The 13,720-nt window shown below is 36.0% G+C and overlaps 2 protein-coding genes across 2 annotated transcripts in view; both read right to left on the reverse strand.

The window, feature by feature from the left end:
• Positions 1-12,020, reverse strand: part of LOC128238495 (DNA-directed RNA polymerase I subunit RPA1-like) — an 83,964-nt gene extending 71,944 nt beyond the window's left edge. The window contains exon 1 of the mRNA XM_052954472.1: positions 11,986-12,020. Within this exon, the coding sequence (XP_052810432.1) occupies positions 11,986-12,000 (15 nt within the window). The 5' untranslated portion in view covers positions 12,001-12,020. The remainder of the gene's footprint in view (positions 1-11,985) is intronic.
• On the reverse strand, positions 3,958-6,693 carry LOC128238498 (uncharacterized). The gene is made up of 3 exons (XM_052954476.1): positions 6,458-6,693; positions 5,604-5,753; positions 3,958-4,894 (listed from the first exon to the last, which is right to left on the reverse strand). Exons 1-3 carry the CDS (start codon positions 6,662-6,664, stop codon positions 4,838-4,840), a joined length of 414 nt encoding a protein of 137 aa, XP_052810436.1. The 5' UTR covers positions 6,665-6,693; the 3' UTR covers positions 3,958-4,837.
• Positions 12,021-13,720: the final 1,700 nt, after the last annotated feature.

Below are 13,720 nucleotides of genomic sequence, written 5' to 3' on the forward strand. Positions count from 1 at the left end.
ATATCTAGATATAGATACAGCTGTACTCTCAGTTACTTGGAATGCCTATTTATTTATTTTTCATATACATGTATCATAAGTTTGTATGTTTTTTTTGTGCGAACCTTAAAAGTAGTTTATCATGAATGTTGAAATAATATATTAAAAGGGCTTATGCTTCTCAGAATCTAGGATTTTATATATTTGCCTTAAACTGCAGGCATGTTTAAACCAGATTGTATTACTTTTTCGAAATGCAATGTTTTATTTTTCAAATCATGTGATAATCGTGAAGTAATGAACATGATAGTAAATGATAAATACTAAAATGATTGTCTCAAAATCCAGACACGTCTTTGAATATGTATAAAGTGTTTTTACATAACAAAAGGTGTATTTGTCGTTGTTAAATTTAAGTATTACACTCTTTGCGTTATGAAAATTGAGCACATACAAGGCACAATGATCAACCTTTTATTAGGCATTTGGAGATAACATTAACTCTAAATATATTTAACACAACCATCTTCGCTAATGTAAAGATGTTTTTTTGCCTTTAGTTTGGCAACGATGTCAGAACAGAATAAAGAACCTATTGAGTAATGGAAAGGGCAGTTCTAAGTGTATACACATTTTAAGTACTGTCGTGCGTTCGTCAAACTCCGCGCAGTGTTACTTCCCTTGCAGTACAGTAATCACTGCCTTCACAAATATCACGTGATGATAGATAAAACGGCACGTGATTGCAAAAGACTTTTGCCATATCCGACTGGCACGATTGTGTCTTCCTCTGCAAGAACATGCCGCCAACATTCGATTTGTTTTGGTTTTGCTTGCAATCCTGGTTCAAAACGTTCGATACATGTCTGAATAGCTAACAACACATCCATGTTGATATTGTAATTTGTAAATCCTACTTTCAATTTGAAAAAAGACCGAACATTTCCGAATGTTTTTTTTAATTGTTATTTTTTTATAAAACATATTATGCCTATCAACTGGCGTAAAGTAATTATTTAAGAAAGGATATAAGAATAAATATATATGATTAAAAAAAATGCCATTAAAAGTTTTCATCCAATTTTGGATGAAAATCTTGTGGTGGCAGTGATTACTGTACTGCAAGGGAAGTAACACTGCGTGGAGTTTGTGCGTTCGTATGCAAATGTTTACCGTGTACCAGACAAAAAGGGAACTTTTCTTTAAAGAGAAACCAATACTGTGCTAGGCATGATTGACCTAGACAGCAAATGTCACTGTAAATGGTCAGTCTTAGTTATTCAGGTTCTTAAGATTTTAAGCGTATTTTCAAGCACATTAATGATAATGTAATTACTTTACGAACTTTAACCGACCTCTTTTTCATGTCTGTTGCACATAATTAAGTTTCGAACATGAATACTCTACATATTAAAATAGTGTGATTGTAAAACTCGGTGAAAGATACATTAAGGCAATTCATAAAGTATTTCGGCTGTCGTTTAAAAAACAGATCAAACTCGTACGATTTCAAATGATGGATTGAGGAAACACTTAGCAATTGGCATTTATGGAAGACTCTCTTGCAACATGTTCATTCTGTACTTTTAAGATGTATTCAAATTAGAAGGTAAGTCGTCATTATACTGCAATTACTGCAAAAGACGTATGGTAGTTACGACGTATCTGTTACGTTCATGTTACGTGATTAAAAACATTGATTCCGGTCGTTTTGTAATTTAACTTGCATATAAGCACGTAAACATTGATTTAGTTTCCATATCATTTCTGCCTATCCATAGCTTAAGGTAGGTTTTGTATTCAATAAATACAAAGCCTTACTGCATTTATGTTAACTTGACCTAAGCACGATTTTTGTGCTAGAATCACTGATGACACGCCCCATGGACTGTTGTTAATCTCGCCAAAGTAGGAGTTCGATAGCTACTAGGAGTCGTTATGAAACGTTTTGTGAATGTCTTTAATTTGAATTCGATCGTAGGAGTTTTTAATATATGATCATCGAGGTATCTTACCGGAGAAAATTTCCCAAAGTTTTAATTTATATATCACGTAATAGGCTTGTCGTATGCAAACCACTGTGCAGCGAATTTGGAAAGAAAAGTTATCCATATAACTACGATGGTAAAAGTCACGTGACTCATGTCTGTTGAGTCTATCTGCGATTTAACACACTATTAATGCTTTATTTATTATAATTTTACTGAAATACTGGCTACCAGTACCGAATGAAAATAATGGGAAGATGTCTTGAAAACTGAGCCATCAAGTACATGTCATTTAAAATAAATGAAATCGGTTTAACGAAAGCCTACACTAATTACAAGACGTGTTGGTCACCGAGTGTTCAACGCAGAAAAGAGTACTGACCATAACAACGCTGAATTAAGACACAGCTATCGGTCCGTAGCGAACTGCTTTGTTTTGTGTCCATTTTGAATTCCTGCGCACATATCGCATGCGTGAAGGTATAAAGAAAACGGGAGTGTTTAGTTTTCACATCCAGAAAAACACACGTATCACAATATTTCATAATCCACTAACTCAGGTTAACTCAGGAGAACGAAACTCGTTTGAAACAAAAACGGAGCCTTTTGCACAGTGATAACGCCGACGACAACGACACTGTAGACAACGACGTTAAGGCAATTACTATATATTGAAACTTTTCTACAAACGAGCCAAAATATCTTATATTTATGTAATTAATATTTGAATGACGCGTTGATAAAGAAAAGTTCGGCTTATCCATAAAGTATTGAAATTGCACGTACAGCGTGATCGTATCTGGTCACACAGTTGAAATACGCATGTGGTCGTGGTGTAGAAGGTTTAGTAATTTTTTACCAGCAATAATTTAAGTAGACTAGTAGTAATAGTAGTATACTGTATTTACAATTATAGTCAAAAGAGACACCACATAACAATAATAGTACGAAGACGTGTAGGCTTACTTCAGGCTCTACGTCACATAGGGTGTGGTTTGCTCATACACAAAGGTAGTTCGTGTATAATATCTTTACCGATGGACACATTGGTAATAATCTGAAAAGGTGTTTTCGATGACGATGAAATTGTTTCTTGTTAATGATATCGAGGTACAAAGTGAGATTCGAACATGATTTGGTTTTCATTAAGTCACTAATTCAAATGCAATTAATCAGCACCATGTAGGCATTGTATGGCTGGGTTATAATATATGGTCGTACTGTAAAACATATGCCGTGAAACGCTCCTTAGGACATGATGTAAGAGTGCCGAGCCACGGATTTCATAGCTGGCCTGCTGAATTAATCAGTACTGATTTAACTCGTATGATCAAAAAACATTTATGCAAATGAATATGATCTCATTAGGATATTTAAATAAAACACCTGGATTAGGATTTGCCACGTCTCTTTGGGACTCGTTGTTTCCATATAGTTATAACATTGAAATTCTGAAGTGGAGTTTTAACTAAGTTTATTTTTTTTTATATGTTTTTCTCCCAATCATCGAATTTTATTATAAAACATTTATTTGGTAATTTTTTTACAAAACCAAAGGAAACGAATGTCGCTTCAGCCTATGCTAAGAGGCAATTATGAACAGTGTAGCGTTCCATCGCCTTAATTGTTTTAATGTCTCATTTAAAAACAGCGTTGCGTTTTGTACAATCCTTGGTGCTATTCTGACCGGTTTATACACAGCGTTGCGCTTTGCATCAACCTACTTTGCTATTCTGACGCATTTATAAACATTGTTGTGCTTTCCATCACTCCAAGTGCTATGCCGACCAATGTATAAATAGAATAGGCCTTTTCACAACCATTATTCCATAATTAGACCCTTTTATTAACAGTCCTCATCATCATCGTATCATCATCATCATCATCATCATCATCATCATTATCATATCATCCACAACAACAACATCATCATCATCATCAGCAGCAGCAGCTGTAACAGCAGCATTATAACAAAGCAAAAAAGGCAAAACAAATTGAATAAATTTATTAATACAAAAATGTACATTTACATAGATTTTAAGCAATATTGCTTTAACAACCGTTTATTGCACATGAATGTATAAAATATAGTTATAATAATACATAATAATACTTTAATAGTATTAATAACAAAACACAAATAATGGCATAGCTCAAAAAATAATTCTACTATCAAACATTTCATGAATACGAATAGATGATAATAAGTATGAAAGTATCAATATAATATATATTCGCTGAAGATCTAGTATAACATTAACATTACATTTGTAAACATGAAAATTGTTTGTCAAAATTATATTTACATAATTTATGTACATAAACATTCCGAGTTTCATCCATAGCGTTGTATTTAACATACTTAATAACTCATTCCTGAAGTTGAATCTGAGATTACAAACGTTGCAGAGGGTTTTCAATGAGGCATTGTATTCAGACTTCAGGGTCTGATATAGAAATTGACCTTAGAGGAGGCGTAACCTAGGGACACAACCTTTTGACATTCGTCCCTCCCTCTTAACCGGATGTGGAATGGTTTGAAATGTTGGCAGGGAGATGTGGGGGCCCCCCCTTTAAAACTGTAGTTATTTGTGTTACGAAGTGTGCATTTTGAGCCTATTTTACTACTTTTTCCCTCCGTTATATGTTGAAATAAAAAAAAACTTGGATTATTTTAGAGTGGGGGGGAGGTGGCGCGCAAAACAGAAAGTTTATGAGTTTTTTAATGTTCAGACTCAAAACGGCGAATCGTAGTTTAAATATAGTTGTTTCCTTTGATTAGGAAAACTGTTGACACAAATCACTCACAAGAGTTATTTTTTTGCACGGATTCATATCATCGACGGTGACCAACAACTGACGCATTCCGCTCACTCGATCCATTCATCTGAGAGTAACTTAATGGGTCTCCTGTAGGTATCCGACGACTTAATTTGGAAAGTAGTTAACATATCTACTGTAGTAATGTGGGTTGCTCTTAGGATAATGTATCAATAAGATCGCCTGTAATAGATGCCAAAGCTTGTCTCTTTTCTTTTAAGTCAAGCTTAAAACATAACTCAACAATTGATTAAAGCCATGGTTATGGGTTAAGAAATGCATAAAACATCAATTTTTGAACTAAAATATAAAAATCTGTGATCTATTTTTTTTGTCAGGAGTCTTAAATAACTGGTTTCCATGGATTTTTGCAAAAATTGGTTCACTCTCAGACAATTTTATTTTTTTGTGTCAAAACGTTCAATCTGTGAGAGTGCAGCTTTAAGTCAGTAACTTTGCTAAATTAAATAAGATACTTAAGTATAACTTGGGTTATGCTTAATATATTTTTTCAGAAATTAGGGCCTTATGTTAGATCTAGACATATTAGATGAAATATTTCAATTAAAATACATTACATAACAAACATTGAAACTATTCTATATTTCCACTAAATGTTTACTCACACACAAAAATCTAGAAAAAGATAATAAGGCTTATTTGTGAGGTAATGTCAAAAGATACTAAGCTTTAATACTCCAATGCTGCTTAGTATCAGCATCAAGTCCATGATAGTTACTACTTTTCAGACATAAGAGACATTTTGACACAGTCTTCGTTTTCACAAGGTAGAGAAATGAAAGCCCTTGCATGTACCTGTTTAATGCCAATATTTTTTTTGCTGTCCTGGGTAAGTGACTTGTCGGCCTCGCTGTCTTGAAACCGGTTTATCATCATCTGTAGTCGAGCCAAAGCGGCACTCAACTTTTTATAAAGCGTCTTCCCCGGAATAATGTTCAGTTTACGCTGAAAAAAAAAATCCACAGAAATAATACACATTATTTCAAAATTTTCATTTTAATAGCATCTTCCGTGGAATAATATTTAGTTCACGTTGGAAAAGAAAAATAGAAATTATACACATTATTTTAATCCATACAGCGTGAATGCTGGAATAAAGTTCAGTTCATGCTGGATAAGAAACACAAAAATAATAAATATTATTAGCTTACTACCATAAGACAATGTCAAAACAAGTTACGGGGCTTGCTATTCATATGCACACTGTCATCAGAAATGTGTGTGCTAATGGATATATATCTTGAAAATAACTTCTAATAATCTGGAAGATTCTGTGGTCTTTTATATCAATAACCATATGATCATTTTATATTATCTCGTTCTCAAACTTGAGAATCCAAGTAGTAATATTATTAATAAAAAAATAAATTGTTTTATTTGTATTATTTAGCTAGTTTGAATGTGCAAAAAAACAGCAAAAAAACTATTTTCTTTTAAAGAACTTCTTTAATTGAAAAAAAAAGCTTTTTGGTTGTTTTTAGAAATTTGATTTAATTCAACATCTGGGAAAAAAACATACTTTGACATTGGAAATACAACATTGGCCTTTAAAAATTGCCGAAATCAAATTCTGCATGACAAAAACGATAACAATACTACAACAATACCTCCACTTTTCTTTGAGACAACAGACTAGCTAGAGTACTCACCGAGAAGCTGCCGGGGCCAACCTGCGTGTCTGCGGATTTCTGAATTTCCCAGAGAATGTCACGCACGAGGGAGTTATCTTTCAGGATCGCCAGCAGGTTCGATGTCTGCGAGTGCTCGTACTTCTGATCATGCATCTCTGAGATCTGTGTGGAAGATTGCAAAGCCAATCTTAAGTAACAGACAACATCAAGGAATGTGGGGACCATCTTATAAAGGATTGTATTGTTGTGTAATTAAAAAAAACTAGAGCTGTCACAGGAGTGACGAATACCCCCAAATGCCGCCTGGACACAGGAATGGCAAACCATTCCTTTGAAAAGAGGCCATAACTCCAAGGTTTAACCGTTTTTCTATTTATAGTAACAGTGACCTTGACTTTGGCCCCACCAGCCCCAATATCAAACTTGACCTGTATCTTCTGATGTTACACCTGTGTACCAAAAATTGTTCAAATCTGTCTAGCCTTTCATGAGTTATCGTCCGGAAACCGTTTTTCTATTTTTAGTAACAGTTACCTTGACCTTGGCCCCACCAGCCCCAATATCGAACTTGACCTGTATCTTCTGATGTTACACCTGTGTACCAAAAATTGTTCAAATCTGTCTAGCCTTTCATGAGTTATCGTCCGGAAACCGTTTTTTCTATTTTTAGTAACAGTGACCTTGACCTTGGCCCCACCAGCCCCAATATCGAACTTGACATGTATCTTCTGATGTTACACCTGTGTACCAAAAATTGTTCAAATCTGTCTAGCCTTTCATGAGTTATCGTCCGGAAACCGTTTTTCTATTTATAGTAACAGTGACCTTGACCTTTGCCCCACCAGCCCCAATATCGAACTTGACCTGTATCTTCTGATGTTACACCTGTATACCAAAAATTTTTCAAATCTGTCTAGCCTTTCATGAGTTATTGTCCGGAAACCATGAAAACCGACAGACCGACCGACCGACAGACAGACCGACCGACCGACAAGCTCACTCCTATATATCCCCTCAAACTTCGTTTGTGGGGGTATAATAACTGTTATTGGTCATACTGAAATATAATTTGAAACAAAGAGATTTCAAAACATATTCCACTAGGCTTATTTGAATTTTAAAGTTATGATATTTTGAAACAAGCTTCTTAATTCCCGGTGTTCGCTGGAAGCATTCAGTGTTTTTTCCCACTTTAAGGGAGTTGCGTGTGTGGGTGGGGGGGGGGGGGGAAGGCGGGGGGGGGGGGGTTGGCTCTTTGATAGCGGAAATATAGCTTCCTTTTGGCAAAAAGGGAAATAATACTAACATGATTCATATAAAGTTCAACTTTTTTTCAAACCTTGAATTCAACAACCCTATGGTAATATTCATGAATGGCACTATATTGCTACAATTGCTCAATATTAAGAGCTCATTGCTCCTTTATTTATTTGTTTTGTTTACTTTTTTCAGGAGAAGGGGACTAAATTTCGGACACAAAAAGACCCCCCCCCCCCAAAAAAAAAACAAAAAAACAAAAAAAACCAACACTGGCCATTATATTAGTTGTGATGTTTGTCTGTATGAGCGTAGTTGACAATTTGTCCCAATTTAGGCTTACACTGATCTTTAAGTTATTAAATCTGTCCAAGAACATTAATTATATCGTACCAAAAAAATGCTAACACATTTCTAACAATTCTTCCAAAGAAAAAAGCTACATGTCCTGAAAAAACTACAACAAAGCTGCATCCAACAGAGGTACTGACTGGTAGGTGGCACAGGTATTGCCTCCAGAAAGATGTCCGTCGGAAACTCCGGGCCGGAGTGTTTCAGTACGGGGTAGACCTCCTGTAGAATCACTCCGTCAGCTGACTACACCTTGCGGAAATGGTCCCGTAACTTCTATGGAGTGATCATACTTATGTTCGACACGCTGCTTCCCTTCTGTTTAGGTTTTATCACATCTAAAAAGATAGATTATAATTCTATGAGACATTGTTACGAAGAATGGATATTGTAGTCAAATACGTATTGCGACATATCGTGATATTTTTAAGCATTATCGTTATATGATCCCGATAAAATTTCATTTAAATATAGATAGATAATGCATGGTAATTAATTTAGTTTTCATGTTTTAAAGCTGCACTCTATCTCACAGGTTGAACGTTTTGACCTTTTTTTTTTATTTTTTATGTCTTAGAACGAGCAGATTTTTATATTAAAGTCCAATAAATTGATGTTTTATGCATTTTTTTTTAAACCGAAGTAAATCCGCCATCTGATCTTTTGCCTGTAATCTTTTATCATTGGTTTGTAGATATTTACGCAAAAATTTGCTCTTTTCAAGACAAAAAATAAAAAAGTTGTAAAAACGGTATATCTGTGAAAGTGCAGCTTTAATCTAACATAATGATTACATATATTGTAATTTATTGATATTATTGCACATCCCTGGCCTAATTATTACCAGCCAAAGTATTGAGGAAGTAACCAGAAGTCTCAAGAAAACATGTACATTCACAAGTACTTCCATGTATACCACATAAAACTGTTTTAGAAACTGCGGATACTCTGGTTTCCCCAACAACACAAGACCACATTCTCATACAACATCGTGCCAACAAGAGTAATAAATAAAAGATGCAATTACTTGTTTACCAAATTGTTGCAAAAATAAATAAGTTTAAACAAAACTTTCATCGAAAAGATGGTCCCATTATTCCTTCGCAATCTTTCAGTTAAAGGTAAACGGTTGTAAAATTATATCAACATGATCACAGACTGAACATTATTGCTATCGAAAGGGGCATAACTTGACAATTAATGAAGCAAGAGTTATTTCCCTTGCATGTGTGTACAGTCTATGGCAAGGTGCATACCAAGTTAAGTTGAATATCTTAAATGTTTTTTTGTGTGTTATGATGAAAGATTTTTTACAAGAAAGGCTATCAAAATACCAAGTACCAAGACTTTTTACCTCAAAAATACCTGAACAAAAACCTGAACCTTAGAGTGATATGGTTCGAAAGCATATTTGCAACAATATCATCAACAATTTTATAGCCTTTTTTATAGTGAAATGGAAAGAATTCAATAAAATAAAGCAGCCTAGATTTAAATTCACACTACCCTTATGGTGAGATCCAAGAAAAACTGTCTTAATGGAAGTACAACAATTCTATGATATTTATAGATGCAGGCTTAAATATGTTCATGGTGTTCTACCTAAGCAGTGGTTGAAATGTACACAGGCCAACAAGTTCTTCACTGGTAAAATGCTTTCAAAGATTGCTGAAAATCTTGATTTTATAAATCAAGGCTTGTAAAACTAATTTATGCCCAAGTTTAAGTCTTATTCATCCATCTAATTTCGATGACTACGATATATAAAAATTAAGGCTTTAGGTTGAAAACTGAAGTTCTAACAATTCATCTTGTCCCAGTTTCTCAAATATTCTGAAGTGATTCCTCAAAACCTTACTCAAAGCATGGCTAAAAATTCTAAAAATTGTGTATGTTTTTACTCTGACAAAATGATATTCTCTCATAGATTTTATTCTGGATTTTTGTAAACAAAAACAAAAAGATAATTATGTTCTAGAGAAAAAAATGTTCTTGAGTAATTACTCAATATTTTTATTAGTACTTAACTTTCCTTTGCATATCTAATGACAATGTTAAGGAAATATGTTTAAAAGTATATGAAATACAAAGTTATATTATCAAAATATAAAAGAATCAGAAGTTATTACCTTTCCATTTACCAAACATACACAATTTAAAAAGTGTAAACAGTTGAGCAAGAACTTGAGAATTTTTTTGAGAAACAGGAGCCTGAACTGGTACAATATATTCAACCTGGTCTACTCCTTTTCCTGGCAGGCTATTCTGTGTCCGAGTTATCCCCCTCTTCCTCGTCATCGCCATCATCTTCAGGATCATCACCAGTCTGGTTGTTCGTGACCTTTGTTTTTCCCCTAGTAAGACAATATATGAGTTTATAAATTTTATTTCCTTTATTTTATTTACAGCCATGAAGAGCATCCATGTAATGTATCTACATTATGGTAGATTAAATAAAGCAGATTAAAAGGGTGTCAATAATGTTTGTCTGCAGAATATCAAAGCATTAAATAATTTAAAATACTTCAATGTAACACGCCAAGGAAAAACAGTCAGCATGTAACACAAATTTTATCAAATTAAATTTGTATCATTCATAACATGAAAAATAATCCAAGAAAAAATCCATAGAAAATGATTATCAATCATACTTTTCCTTAGGAGCATCAGCAAGGGTTCCGACCAGGAAGATTTTGGAGCGATCCTCATGTCTCAGTGTTTTTCTCTTGGCGAGGCAGTGAGCACACTTCTTGTTTTTGCGCATCTGAACTTTGGTGAAGATGCTGGAAATGCTCTGTCTGACAGCCTCGACATTCTTGTAACTGTGACTGTTTTTGTCCTGTTCTGGTGACTTTCCTGAAAAATTGCCATTAACATTAGTTACATTACAATAAATAATGATCATATAATAACCATTAATAGCAATTACCATTAAATGTTCATAAATACAGGAAAACAATTGAATTGCAATCAATAGCCATTATAATAGAATTGCAATTAATTACAGTTACCACTACATTGCTATTAATAGTGATTACCATTCATACCAGTAAGCATTAAATTGCAATTAATACTGGTACCAATTAAATAACTCTGTGACATGCAGGTGCCAATCTTGGCTATTTTTTTCTCAAACAATTAAGGGGCATAACTCAACAATTTTTTCAGACAGAGTAAATAGACTTGATATCCATATGTTTACTCATTGTGAACTTTTGTACCAAGTTTATATTGCTGGGTTAACTTCTAAAATAGTTTTCAAATTAGGATGTCAACCCGGACATAAAGGCTTTGTTCTTTTTCTTTTAGTTGATTGTAAGAGTACGCGTAAATTGTATGCAAAATAATTCTGTTTACAAAAGAGCAATAAAATATGATTAAACATAAAGGCTTGGCCAATCCTTGAATCTTTTCCTTCCAAAAGGCACACAAATAGAAATTGCATTTTACTTGCTTTTCTGAAATGTTTAGAAAAGAAGTTTTCCTGCAATGTGCTTTAACTAAATAATATGCTATAACTCTTGATTTTGATTTTTACCAAAGAGCGAATAGATCTATAAAAACTTCCAACCTTGCAGGCATTGTTTAGCAGTTTCCTCAATTAGCTGTTTATGCTGGCTACGATCTTCACTCCGATCCTCCTCACTGAATCTATATGACAACATGGCGGCCTCGGCAACAAGCCCAGCCTCGAGAAGTTGGCTCTAAGTAAGTAATGTTGGTACGCGCCAATACACACCTTAGCATGGTGATAAAGAGGAGAGGGTTGAAGACAGGCAAGGCCAGCTCCATATGGCCGGGGCAGAACTAAGTAAGGCTGGTAGGCCCCCATACATACCTGTAGCATGGTCATAAAGAGGAGAAGGTTGAAGACAGGCAAGGCCAGCTCCATATGGCCGGGGCAGAACTAAGTAAGGCTGGTAGGCCCCCATACATACCTGTAGCATGGTCATAAAGAGGAGAGGGTTGAAGACGGGCATGGCCAGCTCCATGTGGCCCATATGGCCAGGGTAGAACTAAGTAATGTTGGTTCTCGCCATACATACCTGTAGCATGGTCATAAAGAGGAGAGGGTTGAAGACAGGCATGGCCAGCTCCATGTGGCCCATATGGCCGGGGTAGAACTAAGTAATGTTGGTTCTCGCCATACATACCTGTAGCATGGTCATAAAGAGGAGAGGGTTGAAGACAGGCATGGCCAGCTCCATGTGGCCCATATGGCCGGGGTAGAACTAAGTAATGTTGGTTCTCGCCATACATACCTGTAGCATGGTCATAAAGAGGAGAGGGTTGAAGACAGGCATGGCCAGTTCCATGTGGCCCATATGGCCGGGGTAGAACTAAGTAAGGTTGGTAGGCGCAATACATACCTGTAGCATGGTCATAAAGAGGAGAGGGTTGAAGACAGGCATGGCCAGTTCCATGTGGCCCATATGGCCGGGGTAGAACTAAGCAAGGTTGGTTGGCACCATACATACCTGTAGCATGGTCATAAAGAGGAGAGGGTTGAAGACAGGCATGGCCAGCTCCATGTGGCCCATATGGCCGGGGTAGAACTAAGTAAGGTTGGTAGGCGCCATACATACCTGTAGCATGGTCATAAAGAGGAGAGGGTTTAAGACAGGCATGGCCAGCTCCATGTGGCCCATATGGCCGGGGTAGAACTAAGTAAGGTTGGTTGGCACCATACATACCTGTAGCATGGTCATAAAGAGGAGAGGGTTGAAGACAGGCATGGCCAGCTCCATGTGGCCCATATGGCCGGGGTAGAACTAAGTAATGTTGGTTCTCGCCATACATACCTGTAGCATGGTCATAAAGAGGAGAGGGTTGAAGACGGGCATGGCCAGCTCCATGTGGCCCATATGGCCGGGGTAGAACTAAGTAATGTTGGTTCTCGCAATACATACCTGTAGCATGGTCATAAAGAGAAGAGGGTTGAAGCTCCATGTGGCCCATATGCTAGGGGCAAAACTAAGTAAGGTTTGTAGGCGCAATACATACCTGTAGCATGGTCATAAAGAGGAGAGGGTTGAAGACAGGCATGGCCAGCTCCATGTGGCCCATATGGCCGAGGCAGAACTAAGTAAGGTTGGTAGGCGCAATACATACCTGTAGCATGGTCATAAAGAGGAGAGGGTTGAAGACAGGCATGGTCAGCTCCATGTGGTCAATATGGCTTGGGCAAAACTAATTTAGGTTGGTAGGCGCCATACATACCTGTAGCATGGTCATAAAGAGGAGAGGGTTGAAGACGGGCATGGCCAGTTCCATATGGCCCATATGGCCAGGGCAATGCAAGGATGGCTGGTTACATGTAAAACACACATCATGCTCATCGGATGGGCCTGAAACATTCAATGTTTAACATAACTTGGGGTTGATTCAGAATAACATTTTTATTAAGACTTGATAAATTTCATCCCTATTTACTGACAATGATTATAAGTGCATTTTGCATTATTCGCAACACTTGTATCAGAACGAATACCTGAGTTTCTTATGTACACTTTTGGCCAAACAGAAAAAGTACTTAATACATATGACTTGTATACTTTTTTTTTCATTTGAAATAAACTATTTGATAGGGAGTGATTCTTAAATAAGTTTTGTATCACACCAATCACTTTATGCAAGGATTATTCTGATACAGTATTTAAAAATGACACAGTT

The sequence above is a fragment of the Mya arenaria genome, chromosome 6, assembly GCF_026914265.1.
Source record: "Mya arenaria isolate MELC-2E11 chromosome 6, ASM2691426v1".
In the NCBI taxonomy this organism is placed as follows: Eukaryota; Metazoa; Mollusca; class Bivalvia; order Myida; family Myidae; genus Mya; species Mya arenaria.